The 26,399-nt window shown below is 37.9% G+C and overlaps 2 protein-coding genes across 9 annotated transcripts in view; both read left to right on the top strand.

Moving 5' to 3' along the window:
- Positions 1-2,790: 2,790 nt before the first annotated feature.
- Positions 2,791-11,500, top strand: LOC138696118 (arylalkylamine N-acetyltransferase-like 2). 3 transcript variants are annotated; one of them, XM_069820672.1, is made up of 2 exons: positions 2,791-2,910; positions 9,788-11,500. In XM_069820672.1, the coding sequence occupies exon 2, from the start codon at positions 9,788-9,790 to the stop codon at positions 10,466-10,468; it is 681 nt and encodes a 226-aa protein (XP_069676773.1). In that variant the 5' UTR covers positions 2,791-2,910; the 3' UTR covers positions 10,469-11,500. The 3 variants fall into 3 exon arrangements, with proteins under 3 accessions (XP_069676773.1, XP_069676774.1, XP_069676775.1); XM_069820673.1 differs by having other exon boundaries at positions 2,813-2,994; XM_069820674.1 differs by having other exon boundaries at positions 2,844-2,910; positions 9,768-11,500.
- A 1,008-nt stretch (positions 11,501-12,508) lies between these two features.
- LOC138696114 (arylalkylamine N-acetyltransferase-like 2) overlaps positions 12,509-26,399 on the top strand; it is a 37,194-nt gene continuing 23,303 nt past the window's right edge. For 2 of the 6 annotated variants that reach the window (XR_011331237.1, XM_069820671.1), the window contains exon 1: positions 12,711-12,834. Coding sequence is in view for 5 of the 6 variants with exons in the window: in XM_069820671.1 (XP_069676772.1) it covers positions 12,814-12,834 (21 nt within the window). In the remaining variant the exon portion in view is untranslated. Of the gene's footprint in view, positions 12,835-21,695; positions 24,201-26,399 lie in introns of those variants that run through there. The other 4 variants (XM_069820668.1, XM_069820667.1, XM_069820669.1 and 1 more) reach the window with 4 other exon arrangements.

Here is a 26,399-nt window from a genome sequence, read left to right on the forward strand (position 1 = left end):
CTCTCTCTCACTGCGCAAGCTCAGTATTCCAAGTTCGAGTTATAAAGCACTGCCCATGCTTAGTGTTCCAAGTTCGAGTTGCAACGCACTGCGCATTATCAGTATTCGGATTACAATTTATGACGCACTGCACATGCTCACTATTCCATGTTCGCCTTATATTGCACTGTGCATGCTGTCTAATCCAGGTTCGAGTTCTAACGCACTGCGCATGCTCATTATTTCAATGTCCACAATTAACACACTCCTCATGCTCAGAATTCCAAGTTCAATGTATAGCGCACTGCGCATACACATTATTAAAATTTTCAGTTATATCGCACTGCCCATACACAGTATTCCAACTTCGATTATAACGCAGTGCGCATGCTCACTGTAACTATAACATGCACTTGGATTATTGTTTGTGTGCAGTGCGTTATAACTCGAAATTGGAATATTGAATATGCGCAGTGCTTTATAACTCGAAATTGAAATACTGAGCAAGAGCAGTTCTTTATTACTCGAAGTTGGAATAATCAGGATCCACAGTGTGTTACAACTTGATCTTGGAATACTGAGCATGCGCAGTGGACAGACAGGCAGATCATTCCAAACTTGATACAAAGAACACATTAAAGAAATAACCAGAGGACACAATATATCTACATATGCCGAACACAAAACTAATGCTAACCACACATACAATAACATAAATACAGACATGGAAATACTACACATACAACCCAAAAACCAAAAACTCAACACTCTAGAACAATATGAAATACACAGACACACTAAAACACACCCTGATCAAATTCTCAGCACACAGATCAATTTCAGAACATACACAGGATTTGACACCACATTTAAACACTTTTCAACAATCGAACGCACCTACACAATAGGCAGCGGAGTTCGAGATGACGCCGAGATCTAGTAGGCTCTGAGGATGGTGTGAAGAAGCACCGAAACAGCTGTAAGTCGCACATTCTTACACAATTAACACGAGTAAGATCGCCATTATTCAATTATTTATGTTCAAGTGTTAAAAGTAGTGTACGAAAGACTCAACATGGATTATCAAGAATTAAGTTGCCTGTACCAGAAATTCAATTCCTTCAACTGTATCCTGCTTTGATTTCACTCACACCTGAGAAAGAGAGAGATTTGCTTGACATGTGTCAATGTCTGCAGTCACAGGACAAGCAATTTTTTGTCGACTTACTCTCTATAAGATGTGGAGAGTGAGGTTTTGCAGGTTGTACTCGTATATTTGAAGTTTATTATGTATTATAATTAAAACACAGGATACAAGACGTGTGTTGTGAAACATAAAACACAATTTTGTTTTACTTACATAAGACACATTCTGTTTTATTTCTTCACAATTTGTTACATGAATAAAATATCTCATAGCGTCCTAATTATAATAAATGAAGTATTGTATACTGTGTTTAGTGGCTCCCTTTGCTACAAAAGTACCCATGATCCTTCTTTTATGCATTTATAATAAAACAATGTACTGTATGTATTTAGAGAATTCATATATTTACGCTAACTAAAAGTATGCAGCACAAGAACTTGTGATAATATGATATACAACATTCTAAATCTGTGGTGATATACAACTTTCTTTCACGGAGGTTGCCGTTTTCTCACTATAATCCTTGCATGGTACCATGTAACAGTAAAATATTTACAGAATGACTTAAACCAAGATCACTGTTACATAAAGAACAAACTTTTTTTTCATTCCTGTGAACTTGCCAAATGTAATGTACAACGTTCTTTGAGGGCAGTCTTCAATTGTTCTAATTTCAATAGTTTCAAAATTACACTAATTTGAAGTTGTCTGTAAAATACTTTTTTCCGTTAGTTTTAAGGGTAAAAGAATAATTATTACAAAATCGTATCAAGAGTGTTCAGTATATGATGAAAAATAGGAGCTCTCATCATGTCATTTTAAGCATGAATGTAACCGTTCTCTATGTGGGCACCAGTTTTTTTTTATTATGGTGGTTACATCAACAACTCACTCAAAACAACCAGTACGAATGGAGGGCCGCATCTGTCCATCGAGCCTAATCGGGAGAAGTCTTTTGAATCCACAAACCAATTCCCCCAATCGCCACTTTTGGGTCATTACCTGGTAAAAAAGCATTTCATCTATTTCTGTTGTGGTTATACCACAGTCTAGTATGTACAGTCACGAAGCTCAATACGTAGTAAATATGCATCCATAGATAGTTGCTAACCACTAGGATCGCTAATATCGCCTCATTACAGACAATGCGAAATAGTACCGGCATAGTCTATTGTTCTTAGCACTCTTACAACTCAAGCTTCGTGACTGTGGTTATACCGCCAATATTCGATATCCAGAGCCTTATTTGTAGAAGAAGGTTCCACCACGAGGAGATTTAGGGTGAGATTTGGATAGGAGAGTTTGTGGAATACACCTCACTATCCTTTGCAACCCACAACTTAATACGTACCTAATAACAAAATACTGTAATGCAGTTTTTATGGTGTACCGCTGAAACATCTTAACAGGGTTATCCTGTTCTCCAACAGATGGCAGGAGAATTGCGTTTCATGAAACTTGTTGCATTTATTTTTTGTTATGCATGAAGTCTTCAGAATATTATAATATTAAGTGAAATGTAATAAACTATTTGTTCACATTATAATTATATTAGGAGTAATATTTAATTACAAACATTTTAAAGTAAATATTAAATATATAGCGGATTATTCAACAGATCTTTCACCGAAGTTCGCTGTAATTACACTGCGCTAAGTATGTAGGTCAGTTGCGAAAGCTGCCGTTAAGATATTTTCTAGCAATTCCTGTGAACATTATTCAGATTGTATCACTTTAAGTTGCTGCAGAGTTGTGTGAGGAGTAATGAAGCCTGAATCTGTAGTGTAAGTGTTGGACGTCTTCAAATGTAAAAGCACCGTACTATTGGCAAAGCTACAATACCAGTCTCAACTTCACATAGTGCATTTGTGAGTGCTGTGATAATTTAATGTAAACTTTCAATTAATTTCAGAAAATAGTTTAGACAAGGCAAGCGATTTGGATTATTGAAATTAGTAAGTAAACAATCATAAACCTCATTGTTCAGGGCTTAGTATATTGCGCCTCTTCTGATTCCAGATTCAATATTATCCGCAACGTATTTTTAAAGATCTTTTTTCCTCTGTTAGGTCTTTGTTCAGCTTAGCATGTCACTATTTAAATAATATGTGATTTTTATGTATTTGAGAGGCCTGCTAGTATTCTCTGTGAGCTCTCTGAGCTTAGGCGGTAGCGCGTTTGTAGTAGTAGTAGTTGTAGTAGTAGTAGTAGTAGTAGTAGTAGTAGTAGTAGTAGTAGTAGTAGTAGTAGTAGTAGTTTTATTTCGCCTGCCAGAGTTAAGGCCATAAGACCTTCTCTTCCACTGAATCAGGTTTGAATAATACAGGCCTATATGCAGGGTGCGAATAACGGGGGGTGGGGGGGTTTCCCTCTCTGTTGGAAAGTTATCCCCCTGTCATAAATTCATATTAACATCCCTGCCAGGGATAACATCTATCCTCCCCTCACAAAATATAATTGTTTTAATACGAGTATACATTATAAAATATAAAGTAAGGAAAAAAATAATACTAATGTATTATCATAACTGGCAAGCTGACAGCAATCAATAACTTAGGAATTACACATCTTATCTTAAGCCTGGTTATAATAATAATAATAATAATAATAATAATAATAATAATAATAATAATAATAAAAATAATTGCATACATTATAATAATAATAATAATAATAATAAAAATAAAAATAATAATAATAATAATAATAATAATAATAATAATAATTATTATTATTATTATTATTATTATTATCAAGATGTAAGACAAGCAACACAGTACGACAAAGCGTTGAGCCGTATCGAATGAGGGTAATAATAATTTTATATAGGTATGGTACTCTCTATCTAGGATTCTTTCCCCCCATCAGAAATCTTAATTCGCACCCTGCCTACATGAAATACAAAATTATGTAATAGAATACAAAACAATATAAAAGAAGATACCTTGAGATTACATAAAATATAGTTGTTGTTTAGTCAACTGTCCAAAGATAGGTCTGAACTTCACAAGTGATACCAACATGGCATCACTTATGAAGCAACTAGGCCATGAGATAATGGGGTAGGGTGGCCAGCTCCTTTCCCCCTCCATTGCATACATTTCCGACTAGTTACATATTACACTAGCCTGACTTCAGATGTACATAAGCAATTGTCCTTTCTATGACACAAGTGAGATGTACTGCCTGATAATAGATGTACGTATCAGCCAGAATCTCAATCAGAGGATATAAAATATAGGTAGTAGAAAACTATAAATAGACAAGATCAGTTACATAATATAAGGAGAATTTAAAATAAAATAGGAAATTACATATTAATCAAATAGGAATATATACAATTTATAAGACATAAATTGCTCGAGATAAACTTGACGATTAATTCACTTGAGATATAATAGACAGTTAATGTACTAATAGAAGAATATATATGACTTACAAGACATAAAAAGTTGAATCGCAAAAACGTACTATATAGCATATGAATATAAACGATTAAGTGAAATATCAAGATAATAAAAAAAAAAAAGAAAAAGCTTGATCGTGTAAAGCAATTTATTTAGAAACTTCCGCAAGAGTCTAGTTCTGTTCAATAAAAACATGTCTAAGTAAAGTGTACTTAAAAGATTTTAGACTTCGACTACTCCTGATTTCCTGTGACAAGGAATTCCAGGAACGGGCTGTGTGTATTTTGAAGAAAGCAGAGTAGAGAGATGTTTGATAATATGGTATGCTGTGAACGTGTATCACGTTATGGTGGGATGCTAAAAGTGTGAAGCGAGGAACTAGGTAAATAGGTGTGAAATTATTTAGAATCCTATACAGCAAACAGAGTGAATGAACTGAACGTCTCTCTCGTAAACGAAGCCAAGATAATTGTAAAGAATACTTGGAGACATTTTCATAGCCACGGCTGTTAAAAGTGAAACGGGCAGAAGCATTATGAGCACGATGAATCCTCAATGACAATTCAACACTAAGGTCACTATACAAAACGTCGCAATAGTCAAAGTAAGGCATCACCAGGGTCTGTATCAAGATCTGTTTCAGTTTAGAAGGAAAAAAGTCTTTCTAGTGAATGCAAGATTGAGAAAGTTTTCTTACAGACATATTTTACCTGTGCATTCCAGCTGACAAGCAAACATTCTGATGGGGGCAGATAAAAAAGTTAAATGTTTTCCTCCACCATGTCAATCATGTCAAAAAAGTGCTTATTCAAATTTTGGCCACTCGACCGCAATTATGAGGCCGTCCAGAAAGTGATTTTCTCTGGGGCCGTCTACATAAAAAAGCACAATATATGGAAAGATTTATTTAAAGAGATACAGAAATTGTTGCGCTATTTGTCAACATATCCCCCACTGGAATTGAGACATTTGTCATAGTATGGGATCAATTTTTGTAACCTTGTGTCGTAGAAGTAAGCCGCCTGGGATCGGAACCAGCGTTTGACAGCCATCTGCACCTCTCTGTCAATCCCATGATATGACAAATGTCTCAATTCCGACAGGGAATATGTTGAAAAATAGCTCGACAATGACTGTGTCTGTTCTAATAAATTTTTTCCAATGAAATTGTGTTTTATTTCTGTTAACGGCCCATGGAAAACTTATTTTTTACGGCCCTCGTAATTGCGGTCGAGTGGCCAAACCTTGTATAAGCACTTATTTTGACATATTAACATGGTCAAAGAAAAAATAATTAACTTTTTTATCTGCCCCCACCAGAATGTTTGCTTGTGAGATTGGAGTCAAAATGGAAACCCAAGGGCCGTATTCATAGACATTCTTAGCGCGGGCTTCCGTTGGATGATCAGCGAACTAACGTTTTTCCTATTCATAAACCAGTGTTAGCGATATGATATGATATTATACGATACGATACGAATCCTGTGCAAGTAACCAGTCGATAGCCGAGGCTAGTTTAGCGCGCACGTAGCGCGGGCTAGCGAAATGTCTATGAATAGCACCCTGCGTTTTTAACGGTAGTACTGAATGACATTACAGTATTGTTCAGTAGTACAGAGAAAAACTTAGTTTTCTATTTCGACTCGAATCTCAACTGGAATGCATAGGTAAAATATGTCTGTAAGAAAACTTTCTCAATCTTGCATTCACTGAGAAGACTGAAAAACTTCTTTCTCTGCTGATCCGGAGTTCTCTCGAGCGTGGGTTCGATTCCCCCTTGGGCTGATTTCCTGGTTGGGTTTCTCGGAGGTTTTTCCTAAGCTTAAGGTGAATGTCACGTAATCTAAGGCGAATCCTCGACCTCATCTTGTCAAATACCATCTATCATCAATTCCACTCAAGCTAAATAACCACTAGGCGTCGTTAAATAGCCAAGTGAAAAAAGTATTCTCTGCCAAAAGTGAAGAACTTTCGTTTACATAAGCAAATCTAATATTATTACAACATCAGTGTTTGTTATTAATATCGACAAGAGTAATGCGGGCACGTACTGTGGTCTGACTGCTAGTATTTTTACACTCTTTTCTACGTGTCAGTCTTGTGATTTAAAAAGAAGAAAGGGATACAGATGAAGGAATAATTCTACAAACAGAAATAGTAGACGTAACAACATTGATTTTAAAAGATACCAGATAAGCCTCATTTACAGTCCTTGAAGAGGTGTTGAAGCATTTTATATTATAATCACGCTTTTAACTGCAGAGTTTATTCAGAGTCAAATAATTTCAATGTGGGCAAAAATATTACAGACAAATTTTGCCAAGAGCTCTTCATTAGGGGAAGGTTCATCTACGTTCAGTAAATTTAAGATACGGAATCCACAGCTTTACTTCCCTTCCTGGGAAAGACATGCTAAAAATTTTCTGTGGATACGTTTGCACCAGTCATTGTTTAGAAGGGCTATCATGAGGGCCAATGATAACATAATTGGAACACCAATGGTGACATAATTAAAGCGCCAAAGTAAACATATTAGCGAAAAATGAAAGCATCCCTAAGAAAGATTTGGCAACGCTGCTACAAACAATATTGTGCTGTGTTTAGTTGATAATTTACAAATATCGCAGGTGAGCAATAAATATGAAATATTGATAATAATTTTATAGTGTGAATGTTTCTTAAAAGCGTTAAGTGCTATATTTACTAGATACATACCGCTTAATATTTTGCACTTAATTTAGAAATTTTATATCATCGTCTAAACAGAGTGTGCAAAAAAAAAATCACACATTTTACTTAAATGACAGCTTATATATATTTTTGCATTTTTTAACTCTCTCTCAATTCTGTGTGTGAAGAGGCCAGTTTATTAGTTATTGTATTGTTTATTTTATTTTAATTTTGACCTTATGAAAATACAATATTATGTAAAGTGAGCGGCCTGGATAGTGTAGTTGGTATAACGCTGGCCTTCTGTGCTCGAGGTTGCGGTTTCGATCCCGGCCTAGGTCGATGGCGTTTAAGTGTGCTTAAATGCAACATGCTCATGTAAATAGGTTCACTGGCATGTAAAAGAACTCCTGCGGAACAAAATTCCGGCATACCGGTGACGGTGATATAACCTCGGCAGTTGCGAGCGTTGTTAAATGAACCATAATTTAAATTTTTGCATAGTGAGTTTTTGTAATTATATTACTATTTAAAAAACGTTTTTTTAAGCTAACATGCATCTTTCTGGCTGCTCTTACCCTATAACAAATAATGTTCGAAATGAGCACCGTTTACTACCAAACAATGTTCCAGTCTGAGTTCTTGTTCTATCACCATATCCAACCATCAGTAAGACTTGTATTCTTTTCATTTCCGTGAGATTTGCTATGATATGCAATATTCTACACTATGAATGACTAATTTTGTTTTTAAAATAGTGCTCATGACGTTCTTTAATACCTAAAACAATTTCATTCTCTATTGAAATTAATTCACTATCTCTGGATAAGGTTAATATTAAAAAAAAAGAAATAAACAATACAATAAGGAATTAATTGACCAATCCATATACAGAACTAGAGAACAGTTTAAAAAATGTAAAAATAAATATATTCTGTCATTTAAGGCAAATGTATTTTTGGCACACTCTGTATACATGAGGATATAAAGTTTCTAAATTTTATATGCAAAATATTAAGCGATATGCATCTAATAAATATGGTATTTAACACTTTTAAGAAACATTCACATTACAAGTATTAGCCATTTTCCATACTTATTGTTCACCTAGAATAATGGGCGATGGTGAAATACCTTGGAGATGTACTTTTAATACAATTGCAACTAACAACAAAAGCACAAATATTTTAAGCGAGACTAAAAATTATGGATATGAAACACTGAACGTTCAGTTACGAATATCCACGTTTCACGAAATAGAAAGTTGTAAAGCTGAAGCAGATATTATCTGTTACATGAGAAATCCAGCTCGCACTCTACCGACTGCACCACCCGGGCCGACACTACTGTCTGTGGAGTAACGGTTAGCATGCCTGACCGTGAAACGAGCGGTCCCGGGTTCAAATCCTGGTTGGAACAAGTTACCTGGTTGAGGTTTCTTCCGGGGTTTTCCCACAATCCATTAAGAGCAAATGCTGGGTAAATTTCGACACTGGACCCTGGACTCATTTCGCTGCCATTATCATCTTCATCTCATTCAGACACTAGATAACCACAGCAGTTGATAAAGCATCATAAAATAACCAATTAAAAAACTAAACACTGTCTATCTCTGTTTTCATATTTTAAAATTAAGGTTAAGTTCCTTCCGCGACCAATCTCACGTCTATTTGAAGGGTTCAGAATCATAGTGGGTCAAGCGCCATTTAGACTACTAAAACCGTAAAAAAGAAGGGTTAAAATGAAGTTATTATATTTCAATGGAAACATATAGCAAGTAATATAAAGTATACACATTAAAACTAAATATGTTAATCTTCATCAAACTATGGTATTCACTTAACTTTAACCCTTGCTTTCTCCGTTTTTAATAAATGGCGCTTGGCCCACTATGGCTCTGAACCCTTCATTTCCTGTCCTCGGGTTACCATTTTTTTTAAAGATACTGCATAGACGATAAAAAATATTTTCTCTAATTTAACAGCAGGAACCGAATTCTCCCATCGTCAGTACAGCTTATATCTGTCAGTGGTTCTATTTTAGACGCGTACTCGCATTATGTTGTGAAATTTGTATGTTAAAAAATTGAAGAAATTACATTACAAATAATGAGCTGCTACTGTGGCCTAGTGGCTGGATCGCTAGACTTAGCCTATAATCCTGTGGACCCGGGTTCAATCCCCATCGTATATCGATTTATATATTGTATTGGACAAGCCCGTGGTACAGGAGTTTTCTCCGGAAGCTCCGGTTCTCCTGTGGCATCCCAATAATTCTCCATCACCATCTCATCGCGGGCGTAACGTAGACCAGCCTCCTATGCCGCATCCATTGAGAGCAAATGCTGGGTAACTTTCGGCGCTGGACCCCGGACTAATTTCGCTGCGATTCTCACCTTCATTTCACTTAGACACTAGATAACCAGAGCAGTTGATAAAGCGTCGTAAAATAACCAACAAAATAAAAAGACTGACTCGCGAGATCACATTATTGTGCATATAAGAACTTTTCTGAATCGAGGCGCTTTTGTAACTGATGCTGACAGCCATTATAACTTTTTGCAGGACTCTTCTTGGTGTTGCAGATGGAAGGCGTGGATTTCAAAATCGTGAAAGCCACAATCGAGGACGACGAGAGAATCAACAAGTTCATGGAAGAAGCGTACATCAAGCACGAACCTCTGTCTGTATCTTTGGGACTCAACAACGCCGGTTGGTCTGAAGAAGACGATGAGGGTCCGGAGATTCTGTCCGAAGGCGTATCCTTGATGGCAGTGGCCCTTGAGGGACGAGAGTTCGAGACGGGCGAGATCCTCGGACTATGCCTGAATGGCGAGATGTCGAGCAACGACGCCGAAATTCTAGCCCGGATGGCTGCCAACTGCAAAGACAGGAAGTTCGCAAAGATTATGGCTTTCCTGTCCAGGATGGACCGCGACGCCAACATTTGGGGCAGATTTGACGTGCAAAGGGCCATGGGGATTTTCGTGATGGCTGTGGATAGCAGGGCGACGGGGCGCGGCATCGGAAGGGCGCTGATGGAGCGGTCTCGCGATGTGGCGCGGGCACAGGGCTTCCCCATGCTGAGGGTGGACTGCACCAGCGATTTCACGGCCAGGATCTGTGGGCGCCTCGGCATGGACTGCGTGCACGTCCAGCCCTACCAACTGTACACGGACGACGACGGGCACACCGTATTCAGGCCGCCCGATCCCCACACGCACTTCAGGATGTTCACGCAGAGACTCGACAGTCAACAGACATGAATTCGTAACCGAAAATATTGTTATTGGGTACTATGTTAATGTGTTCTTCCTTCAGTTTCAGGATTACGCCTTCGTTCATTTCCTCTTCACAGTTGCCGATAATAAATTATCACTTTTTTATGTGCTTCCACTACATGGACATAGTACATTATCTGTGTATATAGCCTAATATATTCGTACATAATATTCTGCCAAATCTCAAGTCTTTCACTGCAAACCCAGCATTCTTCAATCCTTCCTATTTTATGCCTTCCTCTTAGTCTCCGCAGATGATCCATATAATATCTTAATGTCATCTATCATTAGATATTTACTTCTGCCCCGAACTCTTCTCCCATTTACCATTCCTTCGAGTGCATCCGTCAGTAGGCAGTTTCTTCTCAGCCAGTGACCCATTTAATTCCTTTTTCTCTTCCTGACCTCAGTTTCAGCATCATTCTTTCTTCATCTTTCTCTTTCCAACACAGCTTCATTTCTTATTCTGTCTGTCCACTTCACACGCTCCATCCTTCTCCATATCCACATTTCACATGCTTCTACAAGAACCTAATTTTAGACGAAGGACGGTTATCTTCGACCAATTGGGATCACAGGCTTCATTTAGAGGAGCTCCGAGGGCGCTTAGACACCTTAGAAGGGCTGTTGGAATGGATTCTGTGCTGTTTGGTCACCTTGACAGTATGAACCTAAGGCGGGGAGTGTAGAGGGCCCATTGGGTGAGCGGGTGAGGATCCCATGTGGCCTGTGGGCTGGTACATCTCATTTTTATTCACCCCAAATTCGGAGTGCACAGTAGGCCACTGTCGAGTCGACGTGGTGAAGGGTCGTCCCTACCCCGCCCCTAGCCATTCAATACAACTACTACTCATTTGGAAGGGCACGGGGGCAATTGTTCCCCCTGAGTTTAAAAAAAATAATATTTGAGTAATACTACTGAAAAAAAGAATGTGAAAACTTTACTCTCAACATTAAGATATTGCACTTTTATAAACCTTTTTTTTTTCTCTTGTACAGAGGAGGGACCCGAAGGCTTACACTGCAGGCTAATTTAAGGCTTATTGTGCTTATCACTCCTAATCTGTGAATGATTGGGTAGCCGAACGGCCGCACTCTTGTACAAGTATAGTACGCCGCACCGGGAACTTAACTCGGGCTATAGTATGGATGATGATGATGATGATGATGCTATGTGAATTAATGATGGCGAAATGAGTCTGACGTCCAACGCCGAAAGTCATCCAGCAATTCTGCTTCAATTGGTTGAGAAAAAACCGCGGAAAAAACCCGAACAGGTAACCTGTCCTAACGAGGATTCGAAATCGGGCCCGCTCGTTTCATGACCAGACGCGCTGACCGTTACTCTACAGCGGTGGACTTAATAAATCCTTAAGAAATAAAAGACGAGCTAGTTAATGACTTTGCTCAAATGGAACCAAGGCGTTATCCTTCGCAACATTAGTGGTTGTTACTTATTGTAAATAAAATACAACTTTTTTGTTAATTGAAATTAACATTGCTTTAGTAATAAAATTGTTTTATGTTCATTTTTTCGGATCTACATCATTGTAATAGCAAATGCACGCAAATTACATATCGTATAAATATGATAAAAAGTTAAAAGTCTATGTGTGGAAACTAGAAATGTATGTACGAGGGCATTTCAATATTTCCTCTTCTTTGTTGTCCTTTTTGCCATGAAGCGTCGGAATCCTTCAGCCACATTCCGCTTCAATACAAGAGCTCCAAATGCAATCGATATGTGTAATTAGAATTTTGTATTATGCGAGTCCTGTAGTCATACGTGTTTCAGCAGCCTTGATACTGAAAAAAGAGGTTTTCGATATTTTCTTCCGCGAAAATACCGAAATCCATACTTTGCTGTATCACAAAATTTTCCATTTATATTGACTAAGTGACTAAATTATATTCTATGTCATAAAAATCCAAGTTCTAGACATCATGAACGATCAATGTGCAAATAATTTATTTTAGAACATCATTAAACAATTTTGATAATGGACAGCACAGATTGTTGTGGAAACATGTTGTAAATGTCACGTATCAACTTCGGCTGGGTAACGTTTTCTATCAACGCTTATTGTTCACTTCAAAAGCCATTTTGTACTTGGCGCCGATTATGACGTCACTGAAGTCGATTGGGTTCTTAGTTAATCGTATCGACAAGCGATGTCGTTTTCTACTCGTACCAAGAGATGTCGGTGGCACCGCAACGTTTGCATTGATAAGAACAAGGTCAGTCAGCTGGTTGGTTATGGATTTATCATTTCTTTAATGCATTGGAGTAATTCTGTGTGTCGTACTGGCAAATAACCGTTCGTCTTGGAATGTTTAATAACGGGGCAGAGGTAAGACTGGAAACACTTTTTTTATAAATACACTGACGTCATTCAAATCTTCATACTGCTTGTTGGATCTGTTCCAGCGAACGTTTTTACACACATGTGAGTTGTGTAACAATCAACGTAAGAGACTGAGCTTTTTTTTTTTTGTACGATAAGCTTAATCGAATACGAATTAGTAATGACTCCTTGTGCTTTTATAATTAGATTTTATTGGTTTATTATTTAATTTAACGCTTTAAACAAAAATGCGAATTAACATGCACCAAAAATGGTACGGAAGTAAAATGTACTTTCTCACTCAGCACTGATGAAGTTATGCGCTCAGTCGTAGGGCCCCTGTTCCTCAAATAGGGATATCCTGAACTAGCACCAACAGATAGCACACGTGTACTTTGAGGGATGCCCTTTGCGTGTGCATTTGTTTTTCGGTATATAAACATTGAGGGTATACGTAGTGTATTAGTATATTAAATACTCTTAAAAACAACTAAAAACGGCAAATTTTTGTTATGTTCCTATATGTAAAAACCAGGGAAAGCTTTTTGTCTTCAATCAGGTCCCGAAATATTCTGAATATATGCTTTAAACCTAAAAATTATAAGTAATTAAATTGCGCCTCTAAATTGCTAGCTATTAAATAAAAGTAACTACTTCAAGTAAGGAATTGTTGACTACAGTTTCATTTTGGAAGAGGAAAAAGAAAAATTAATAAAGACATATGCAACCTCGACAGCAAGCTATGTTAGCGCCTTAGATTATATTATGCAGTAGTTGTAGGAGTCTCCGAAGTTTACGCCTGCAGTAAACTCTCGATAAACTGGGATGTTTATTATCCAGGACGATCCGTAGTGAAATCCATTTCCTGAATTACGTTTTTAATGTACTGTACCCCAGGGGCGTATACTGGTTAAAGGGTTTGGGCTACCGCTGACCCTATTATTACACAAAATATATCTAACAATTACTTTAATTTTAATTACTATGGTAAAACTAATAATACAAAATTATTACATTATGTTATATTATAAACTTTTTCTTTTGTAATTTCCTTGGGCTACCGCCGGTAGCCCCGGTAGCCCGCAAAATACGCCCCTGCGTGTACCCTAATTATTAAAACCATGTTTTAACTTCAAATTTTCAAAATCATACTACATAGTATTCAAAACTGCATGTCTTTAACCTACAAAACGCACGACTAATATTGATACTACTGCGAACATATTATATCATCCTATTCAAAATTTCATTTGATCTTTCTGCAACTACAAAAAAAATACAAGGAATTCAATCTCGATAGTCCCTTCCCTATATAAAAAAAAAACACATTGGTGGCTGCATATCCTGTTTTTAGCGTACGGTTCGTAAATACTAATGATTAAAGATGATATTCACCTTCGACATAGTTCCTATTTTTTTATTCGTGCACCTCGTTCTCAAAGTTCTCGTTTAGTTTCATGAACATTCAAATTACTCGTATCTATATTCTGCATACTGCAGATTTCCCCATCCATCTCTTAAGGGGAACCGCTCAATATTATACAGGTTTACGTTATTCTTTATTGTAAATTAAATTAAATTATGAGGTAAGAAAATACTGAATTATATTAAATTATACTAGGTTATACAAAATAATTGTAAATATAATTTTGACACGCACAGAAAACCAACAAGCGGGAAAGTCCACACCTGTGGAGTAACGGTCAGCGCGTTTGGCTGCGAAACCAGGTGGCCCGGGTTCGAATCCCGGTCGGGGCAAGTTACCTGGTTGAGGTTTTTTCCGGGGTTTTCCCTCAGCCCAATACGAGCAAATACTGGGTAACTTTCGGTGCTGGACCCCGGACTCATTTCACCGGCATTATCACCTTCATATCATTCAGACGCTAAATAACCTAGATGTTGATACAGCGTCGTAAAATAACCCAATAATAATAACAATAATATAACAAGCGGGAAAACGTAATTAACGTAGCATATGACATAACATAGCCCTACAACATGTTGCGCCGCATGGAACGCTCCCACCATCTAGCGGTAAAACGTCGCATAAGATATCCCTATTAGCAACATATGCCTCTCGCCACTCGCTCGGTTTAGTCCCGGCTTACATCTACGCTAAGGGTAGGCTACGTAGTACTGTACATTTTTTATGTACAGTACATGTTTGAGCGGCGATAATAGACTCTATTATAGCGGCGATCCTACAAGTGCGGCGAATTTAGAGTCTATAGGAGAGATCTTGTTAAAGTAAATATATATGTATATATTTATCTTATTTCAAGTTGGTTAGTTAACGACGCTGTACCAGCTACTAGGTTATTTAGCGTCGATGAGATTGCTGATAGAGAGATGGTATTTGGCGAGATGATGCCGAGGATTCGCCATAGATTACGTGACATTTGCCTTACATTGGCGGAAAACCTCGGAAAAAAACTCACCCAAGTAATCACCCCAAGCGGGAATCAAACCTACGCCCGAGCGCAACTTCGGATCTGTAGGCAAGCACCTCAGTCGACTGAGCTACGCCGGTGGCGACAAAATATAAAAGCGGCGATAATAAAGTAATTCTCGTCCAGCTTATCATGCTTATCAATTATTATTAATGTCCATGATCAAGTGAAATATTAATTGTATATCAATAAAAATAGTATCATACTATTAATTCTGCATTGCTCGGGAAAAGTGACACAAGTCAGTTTCCACAAACCTTTTTTAATAATTTATTGACAACCTACGGAACATCTGCTCGCTTGGAAAAAAATACATAAGTATTTCTCCCATTACAATAATTCATACAGAAAAAAATCAAATCGCCATAAACCAGTGTAAGTTGTCAATGAATTATCAAAAAAGGTTTGTGAAAACTGACTTATGTCACTTTTCCCAAGCACTGCAGAATTATTATAATTATACTAATATTAATAGCAATTAATATCTTTAAATCCAATAGCTAATAATATAGAAATTATAGTTCATGAAAATATTTATTCTACAGAAAATGAAATAATAAATTCTTTAAATCTATATGATCGAACAAAAAATCTTACTATAATTATCACTATCGATTATTATGTGGTAATAAGGTAACAGCTATTTGAATAAAATATGCTCCATTCATTTGAAGGTACGAACATCAGTATTGTTTATTATTGTTTACTTAAAGATATTTGCGAGGAAACCTTTATGGAACCAAACAGATAATACAGTGCGATCGAAAAGTCCCTCCGCAGCTCTATTACTTCTAGTAACCCTAGAATACAACCTTATAGAAAGTTGGCGCTCCCCCATTCATTCCGGTTTGACAACTTCACACCCCCAGTCCATCATATGCTTAGCGGCCAGTGCTGCCACTTGAATTCTCTACCAAATACACTTGAATTCTCTGCCTAGTGGATTCTCGGCTACACAAGCACTGCGGAGAGACTTCTCGATCGCACTGTATGTCTCATCATAATAGTTTTATTTTGTACAGATTTTGAAGTCCGTTAATAATAAAGGAAAGGAACAGTTATATGAACTGTTTGTTGCATATATTGTAGGCTTTTCTTTGATAGGAAAAGCTTATTAATGCGTAGAAATCAATAGGAATTGTACCTTTATGGGTCTTGACTGAAGCAAATCGTCCGTCTTACTAAATATGATACGAAACGTTGATACACTCATTGTCATGTGACCAAAAATTCGTTTGGATGTTCCTATAGATTCCTATGTAAAAGACGAAATTCTCCAAAAACATGTTTTCTTTCATTGATCGGATGTTCGTAAAATCTACGTCATTCTTGTTAAATAAAATGTGCCATATTACTAACGTGTAATTCGTGCAAGTTCCTTAGTCAGAATTAATCATATTTTAATTATTAAGTAAACACCAACACTGCAAAAGAAAACAGTGATAAGATGATGCGTAAAAAGAAGTAAAAGAACAAACATTTTGTTCGCCTCAAATTCGTCATATTGGTCTATATATAACAGCAATCGCTTGATCTATCTATCTGCCTCTCTGTCTGTCTGCCTGCCTGCCTGTATCTATATCTGTCCGTCCGTCCGTCCATCCGCCATCCGTCCGTCCATCCATCCATCCATCCACCCATCCACCGATCCACCCATCCACCCATCCACCGATCCACCCATCCACCAACCTACCCACCTCCCACCCACCTATCTATCTATCTATCTATCTATCTATCTATCTATCTATCTATCTATCTATCTATCTATCTATCTATCTATCTATCTATCTATCTATCTATCTATCTATCTATCTATCTATCTATCTATCTATCTATCTATCTATCTATCTATCTATCTATCTATCTATCTATCTATCTATCTATCTATCTATCTATCTATCTATCTATCTATCTATCTATCTATCTATCTATCTATCTATCTATCTATCTATCTATCTATCTATCTATCTATCTATCTATCTATCTATCTATCTATCTATCTATCTATCTATCTATCTATCTATCTATCTATCTATCTATCTATCTATCTATCTATCTATCTATCTATCCGCCCGCCCGCCCGTCCGTCCGTCTGTCTGTCTGTCTGTCTGTCTGCCTGCCTGTCTATCTATCTATCCACCCGTCTGTCTGCTTGCCTGCCTACTTACTTACCGACCTACCTACCGTCCTGCATACCTACTTAATCTATCTATCTGTCTGATTTGTATGTCTGTCTGTCTAATCTACCTACCTACCTATCTTGAGGGGAGGGGCATGGACTGGGAACTGCTCTAGCATATAGGCCGACCGCAGTACAGATTCCCTTGCGGGCCTGCTCCTAGCTCTCCTACATTCTACATTATTGCTTTACTTTTCCGCATAGATCTCACCGCGATCCCTCAATTCCGGTTCCATAAGCTACCAGAGACCAGGGGAGGCCACGGTAGATATCACTACCATCAGCAACTAATGACCACACACTACCGGGTCCAAGTTCAGTGGTGGCCCGCAGTCGACTCTCGGAGCAAGTCTGGGGAAGAAACGAACGAGGGGAAGTGTGATTATGGTGGCGAAAATGAATCCGAGGTCCAACGTTGAAAGTTACCCAGAAATTCTGCTTCAATTGGTTGAGGAAAAACCTCAACGAGATAATTTGTCCCAACCAGGATTTGAACTCGGGCCATCTCGTTTCACAGTCAACATTCTAACAATTACTTCACAGCGCACAGTGTGCAATTTTTCCAATCTAGGTGGACAAAAATCAAATTTCGACTTGTCTAGTTTGGCATAGATGAATATGAATTCATGTTCTTTAATGTTTGGAGAATGTTGTGACGGATAGCTTTTACTGTTTTATCAGGAGCAAGCTATTTTTAGAAGGGTGGGAGCACTGAGTTCTTCCTTGCATTTCTTGCTCCGGTTCAGTCGTAGGCAAAGTAGCTTACTGTGTGGGCGAAAAAGTGCCAGCTGATAGTTATTATTTGTATTCTGAGACATGGAATCTGTTCAGACAGGTATGTTCTTACTAATGATACTTCAGTTTTTAGTTTGTAAATTATTATTCTTCTTACAATAGGGTTTAAATATTACAATTGAAAAAAATATTTTTTTTTTCAAGTTCTCCAAATATAATCGGAGTTTTAGTGTCTCCGGTCACGTCCGGTTACGACAATTCTTTTAGCATTTAATAAAACAACATTTAGAGTGGTAAATCCTTGTTTTAAATTTTGCGCGTTCTTGCGCATTTATCAGCAATTAATTGTTTTCAGTGGCGGCGCACACTGTAACGCGGCTGCAACTATTCCATGTTTGGCTAAGCAGTAAAGAATCACGAAATGTAATTTTTAATGTGTGAGTGTTTTAGGCCTACAGAATTATTCACATGACATTGAAGTTCAGATTAAAATACATTGGAAACATTTTTATCCAACCTCAACAAACGGTGGACAAATCCGTATGTAACGAAAGGAAAAAAAGTAATACAAGAAAAATTCAGAACTGATATGGGTCCCATAGTTGACAAACCTCAACCAGGTAGTGGCACCAGTAATGATGGTAATACTGCAAGAAGATTCTTCAGAAATTCAAAACAAAGTAGTGATATTACTGGAATTAATGAAGAACTTATACGACGATTCTGTGTGATTTTGGAAACAATAGCAAGTGGTTACGATATAAATTTAGAAGCATTCAGATTATACACAGCAGAAACAAAAACAGTCCATATGGAATTATATCCCTGGTATTTCATGCCGGTAACAGTTCACAAAATTTTATTTCACAGCACAGAAATAATAAAATCTTGCATATTACCCATTGGGCAACTTTCTGAAGAGGCACAGGAAGCAAGGAACAAAGATTTGAGAAAGTTTAGGGAAGGACATACCAGAAAGAAGTCAAGAATATCTACAAATCAAGATCTTTTATCAATGTTGCTCGTGTTATCTGATCCCCTCATTTCTTCATTAAGAAAACTTCCCATGAAGAAAAGTGGGAGCCTATCACCACACGTGATTAATCTGCTACTGCCCAGTCCACCAGTAAGCAGGTCGGCAACGTCAGAAGCATCTGGCGATATTTCCAGTGAAACGGATAGTGAATAAAGCACGCCTGTAAATTAGCCTATATTTTTATTAGTGTTATAATTTTTATTCTAGACAAATAACAGCAGATCTATTGTCTCAGTTGTATATATACTCTTCATTACGGCATAAAATAATATGACGGATTTGTTTAAAGAAATTGTTGTAAATTCAAATCATTTCGCACATTTATGTTATAAAGTGTATTATTTATTTTGCCATATCACTTTGAGTGGAGTAAAACTTAGATAATTCACTACAATAAATTATGAAACTGAGAATAATGTTATAATATGTAAATTCACTTTCAGTTAAATATTTAATTCAAATATTAATGTTCCTGGCATTGGGTCAAAATAAATAAATTAATTCAAATCAATTATTTCTTTAACAGAAATGGTTCAAAATATATTCTGTCCTGTTACAACACTTCAAATATTTCAATATTTAATACACATATTAATTTTAATTAGGCCTACAATGTGTTCTGTGGAAAAGAAAATAATATTTTCACTCTTATTTAAGGGGATTTATAAATATCATTTTCCCATTAAACATTACATTCTACATTGGAGAAATATTTCACACTAAGAACTTATTTTCAATGTAATATGTTCATTCAAAACAAATATATCGTTCTCACCCTTATGTGAAAGGGTTGAATTAATCACCCGATTTAAATCAAAATTGAAACACATCTTTCTAAGGTTGATATAAACTTTAATATAAAGTTTCATCGAAATCTGACCAAAGGAAAGTGAGAAATTAGTTTTGTCCAGCTAGATTGGGAATATTGCACACTGTGCAGCGGGGGACTTTAGTTATGCTCGTTCATATAATTCCTCTGAGGTGACTGACTGAGAAGAAACTGCCTACTGAAAGATGCATTGGAAGGAATGGTGAACGGGAGAAGAGTTCGGGGTAGAAGAAGACATCAGATGATAGACGACTTTAAGATATATGGATCATATGAGGAAACAAAGAGGAAGACAGAAAATAGGAAAGATTGGAGGAAGCTGGGTTTGCAGTGCAAACCTACCCTTGGGCAGAACACTAAATAAAATGAATAACTAGGGGCGGATTCATATGAACAAAAAACGCAAAATATGCTTACATGTATGCTCTTAAAAATCAGGATACACCTACTCGTATATGCACTAAAAATAACAAAATAGGCACGTTAAAATAAAAAAAAAAAACATACGAAATTTTTTATTTTAAGCAATTTGTTATTATTGATGGTTTTCCTGTTATATGTAAGAATATTGAGCCATTTGCTTATTTTTCTAAACTTTTAGCAACAAGCTTTTTCTATTGTCAACACCAAGAATCTTTTTAAATGACAAGAAGCGCCTTTCAACATCAGAGGGCTTTGTTGATTGCCGCGGAATTGCCCACAATGATTCGCTGATAGCAATGCACTGCCTGTATGTTGTCGTATTGTAATAAATAACATATAATTGCAATGTCTCTCAATGTCTGCGTTTCATCTGCATTCCATTTTTGCTGATTTTCCGCGTTCTTACTCTTGGTTTATGCACTAGAATGCCCAAACACAACAAAATATGCTTTTATATGCGCTATACGCTTAAATATACATTAATAACTTAAATATACATAAATATGCACTATAAAATCTTGACGTTTACTTGCAAATAACTTGTAAATCATTTATATAATGGTAGCATATGATTTGCAACTAAAGAATAAAACATGCAAATATGCTAAACTCCGACCCCTAATAATAAAGCTAGAAACGAAACTATCGAGAACAAATAATGAACAGAAAGCAATTTTTCTTGAGGATTTTGAATTATTTAGGTTACAGAGTAAAAAAACATCATGAACAATGTAGTATTCAAATTGGCAAGGAAGACTCAACGAAAGACGGCAGTAAAGATATAGAAGTTAAGAATTTTAATTTCTAAAAATGTAATATCCTGTTAATAATAATAATAATAATAATAATAATAATAATAATAATAATAATAACAATAATAATAATACTCTTCTTCCATTTGCAGTTCGGGATAACCAATGCCCTTTCCGCGACTACGAAAATTGATCTATCACCGAAATTGTCTTCCTATGTTTTGGGTTACTCTTACTTTATAGTTTATTAATAATTTCCTAGGTAAACGGTTAACTGGAATCCTCTGAACGTGATGACTCCATTTGGACTGTTGTTTTTTTGTTACCTTTTCTTCGACATGCCATTTTTCTCTAATTTCCTCAGTTATAATGCTATCTCGTAAAGTAACTCCACTCAACGAGCGTAGAAATAATATTTTTATTACTATTAATATTATTGTTATTAATAATAAGCGATCGCTAGTGTGGACTTGTGCAGATAGGTGAGTACGGCATCGTGCAGGCCAGAGCGGCAGACAGAGAGCGAATACTGCATTTTCTGCGCCTGTACTTCTACACTGAGGAGCCGTTGAACGTGGCCATGGGCGGCCCGCCCAGCGCAGCGGACGAGGAAGACACACTGGCGCTGCTGGAGCACGGGCTGAGCTACCTGGTCGTGGGCTGCGACGGCACACTGCTGGGCGTGGTGCTCAGCGGGCCCGTGAGGCCCGACGAGGCGGACCACATGGAGGCGCTGGCCGCCTCGTGCGGCTGCGCCAAGTTCTCCAAGCTGCTCCGCTTCCTGGCGGCGGTGGAGCGCCGTGCCGACGTGTGGCGGCTCAGCGGAGCGACGCGCGCGCTCAGCGTCCAGGCCCTGGCCGTGCTGCCCGCCGCGCGGGGCCGGGGCTTCGGGCTCTCGCTGCTCCAGAGGACGCGCGCCGCCGCCCAGGCCGCCGGCTACCCGCTGTTTCGGCTGGACTGCTCCAGTTGCTATTCGGCGCAGCTGGCCGAGCGCCTGGGGATGCAGTGCGTGCACTCTCTGCCGTACACGCAGTACACGGACGTGGACGGCCATCCCGTCTTTGACATCCCTAGCCCTCATCTGGAGATGAGGACGTACATCCAGTCTATTGAGTGCAGCGGACCACTGTGGTCACTCGAGAGGTAGCCCGGTGGTCACGATGTGGACTTAGTATGTGCCAGAAATAATATTAATTAAATTGAACAAATTATAATGTCTTTCTATTATTTGCAATCCGGTACTGAAGTTTTGGGAGCTTTCATAGATGCAGGAATTTCTGATATTTCAGAGCGACATAGGCTAACAGCGTATTCCGAATCTCACCGGACCGGTGGACAAAGATGACGTCACGCTGCAGCGAAATAGGAACAAAACTTCTGGAAGGTTCGATGGCTATCATGAAGGCTGTAGCCTACAAGTTGTCTGTACTACGCTAGCAAGATTTTGCGAAATTTCCATACTGTCATCTCGTTCAAAGAAAAGAGAGCATGGACAATTTATTTCTTGAACCGGTAGTAATAACTGGTCCGCTGACATGTTCGCTCATAAGCCATTATCACATTGTTTTTACGTTGTGCTCATTACAAACAATACAGCAGAACCAAAGCAGAACACATCGCCATGACACAACAGTGCACGATGTCATTTGTCTGCTAATTCTCGCCTTATACAAGAACCAACCAGATTCACTGATGACGGCTGATGCAGACTGCCACCACCTCTGCTAGCTAATGGCACCGGTGCGACAACGGTGGAGCATCAGTGACGTCATCGTTGAAATTCGGAACACAGTGATGCCATCGGATTGCTCAGCGCTGAGATTCGAAATACGCTCTAAGTAAACGATAGGAAAGAAAAAGGAAACGTATCGACTTGATCCAACAGATAGGCTTTCTTTTCTTTGGATTCAAAAGATAAACTCTTTCCTTGCACCCAATAAATAGAAGTCTTTTTCCTTTCATCGGCAAATAGGTTTTCCTTTTCTTTGATCCACAGATAGGTTCTCCTATCCTTGAATCCAAATGACAGACTCTTCTTTCTTTGAATCCGGATAATATGTTTCTCTTTTCATAATCCAACCGTTATGACTACTTGGTGGATAGGTTGTTGTTTCCTTGAATCCATATGATAGGTTAACATTTCAGAAATCCATTAGATATGAGGGGATCAGAAGAAGGGGTACAAGTGACATTCTAGGAACATGAGTTAAATGCATCTAGGACAAGCTAAAGCATCTAAAATTTCATTGGCAAAGGGATACATATTTTAGCCACTTCAGACACTAAAAGTGAAATAACAAATTTCACGGAATTTACGGAAGCTTAAATATTTTCAAACAGATTTTCTAAAAAATAACTTAAGTGCACTTATACCTCTTTGTTTCTGATCCCCTCATATGTTCTGCTATTCTTTAATTTATCGAACAGGTTCTACTTTTCTTTAATCTATCACGTAGGTTCTCCTTTTCTTTAACTCTTTACGGACTGGCGGTTAATATATTAAACGCAGATTCTAGGGTTAGCCAGGAGGTCAGTAATAGTAGTATTGTGTATTAGTCATAAAGTACATTGTTATTCTTAAATTTTATGTAACAGAGTTAATTAAATTAATTTAAAAATATTTTTATAAAAAAAGGTGCAAAATCATTTTAATTGCAGTCAACTAAAACTCCGTGAGCTTCCATGTATACCATGTCACCGATTGTTTTACATGGGTCCTCCCCATCCTTTACAACAGATTCAATTGACTGCAGTGGCTGGGCGTCGCGGACTGCGATCTTAGGCACGATATGCTGGCCGGATATATTTTGTGCTAAATCGCTCCGCTAACGAACCCAATACGACATTACCAGATTATGCAGGTATATGAACTTGTGGTTAATAGTTAGAAATTTCATTCAATAGTAGTATAAGTTTTCCGTCCCTTGAGAGTTAATCTATGCAATAAATTCTTTCCTTAAATCCATCATATAGATTCTCATTTTCTTTTATCCAACTGATAAGTTGTCTTTTCCTTTAATCCATCAGATAGGTAACTCACTTTCTCTATTCCGTCAGATATATTATTCTTTTTTAATTCATTAAATAGGTTCTTCTTTTCTATAATCCAACCAATAGCTTCTCCTCTTCTTTAATCCATTAGTAGGTTCTTCTTTTATTTATTTCATAGGACAGCTTCTCCTCTTCTTTAATCTATAAGATAGGTTTCGTTTTATAGGTTCTTCTTTCTTTAATACATCAGCTACGTCCTTTTTGTCTTTAATCCAACATACGTTTTTTTTTCAGAAACACAGGATAATATAAATATCACATCGCGTCGAAAACGGAAACGAAAGAACAAAATGGCGAACGATTATACCCAGTATTTATCGAGCCTTAGGAAGTGCATAATGTGTACAACAGCGAATGACAAGACGCAGACGTTTAAATGTAGCCGATCTGCAACGCGATTGGCTGCCAGAAATAAGAGCGACGCAACTATAATACAGGAATTTTTCTTTTGTGACAGACTTTGCAATAATGAAATTTATAATTCTAATTTATAATTTACAACAATGAGACATTCCTTGTTATGCGAACGCGATTATAAAACTGTTTAACATTCAGTTGCAATAAAGTTTTCAGTGAAGAATGTTCCAGTCACTATATTTTAGTTACCGGTACTGTTAAAAAAGAAAAGTATTTTAAAAACTAACCCGTTCCAATATTAACGTTATTATGCCTAAGGTTAAACCTTCCAAAGCGTGGCATTTCAAACAACTTGTTTCAGAGTTTGGTGAGGAAATATTATCTACAGATGGTGAAATTTTATTTTGGAAATTTTGTGAAGTTAAAGTATCGGCGGATAAGCGGATCACTGTGAAGCAGCACATCGGCCGCGATAAACATACAGTCCGCATTTCACGAGAAGATCCGACCAACGAATGTAAGTTTTTCCCCCACTCTTATAACCTATCCCCGACACGGAACCAGCCGGCCATTGACTGAGCCTTGTTTGTCCCAGCCGGCCAATGACATCACTCCCATCCACCTGCTCCTTCAAGACCGCTGAGTTACTGGCTTATTCTCTCCTTTTACCCCGCAAGAACCATACTCCTCTAGCAGGGATCTTCTCGTGAAATTTGGAGAGTACGCGCTATGCAAAACGCGAACAAGAAAACGTCTCAGGTGATCATTTGGACAAAGTGTATCTGCAACTCCAACTGCATCTTCCGTGTTTTTCACGGATTTGTGCGATGTTCTTGCTTCAGCTAATATCCCTTTATGGAAATTATCGAACAGTAAATTCAAGGACTTTCTGGAGCGGCATACAGGTCGTTCCATCCCTGACGAGAAAGAACTATGTACCGGTACTTGTATGCTACGATAACACTTTGACAAGAATCAGGACCAAGTTCACGGAAAGAGAATTTTTGTTTCCATCGAGGAGACACCCAACGTCGAAACCCGGTGCATAGCTAAGGTCATCGTGAGGACGCTATAAGTCGAGGGGCCAGGTGGGTCCACAGCAGAAATACTAGAGTCCCTCAACCATTCTACTATTTGCTGACTTTTCGACAAGTCCATGTTTCTCCTATGGCCTGACGGTATACGGCTCTTCGTCACTGATGCTGCGCCGTACATGGTGAAAGCAGCCAAGTCCATAATGACATTTTATCCTAAGATGATACATGGAATATGTTTGACTCATGAGTGGCACAGAGTAGCGGACGAACTGAGGGGACACTTTTCTGAAGTTGACGACCTAGTCTCGAACACAAAATAAATCTTCGTGAAGGGCCCATCGCGAAGGGAAGTCTTTAAATCCCTTGCTCCGAACGTTCCTCTTCCACCGGAACCCGTGATCATACGTTGGGGTACTTGGATCGATGCCTGCATTTATTATTGTGACAAATTTGAAATTATTAAAACAATTGTCGATGCTCTTAAATCGGAGGACGCGAAGTCTATTCAAAATGCCCAAGAACTGTATCCAGACTGAACTGAAGAGTAAATTAGCGTACATATCACCAGCTATAACGCAACTTCAGAAAAAAGGGAGGTTCTAGTGGATTCAGTGGCACTTGTAAAGAAAATAGAACTAGATATGGGCAGTAGATTAGGTGAAGTTGGAAAAATGGTAGCAAGTAAGCTGAAGCGTGTCCTTGAGAAAAACTCAGGTTTCAAA

The sequence above is a fragment of the Periplaneta americana genome, chromosome 3 (assembly GCF_040183065.1).
Source record: "Periplaneta americana isolate PAMFEO1 chromosome 3, P.americana_PAMFEO1_priV1, whole genome shotgun sequence".
In the NCBI taxonomy this organism is placed as follows: Eukaryota; Metazoa; Arthropoda; class Insecta; order Blattodea; family Blattidae; genus Periplaneta; species Periplaneta americana.

What these genes read in the sequence shown, in the direction of transcription:
- LOC138696118 (XM_069820672.1), top strand. Translation starts at nt 9,788, where the DNA reads ATGGAAGGCGTGGATTTCAAAATCGTGAAAGCCACAATCGAGGACGAC.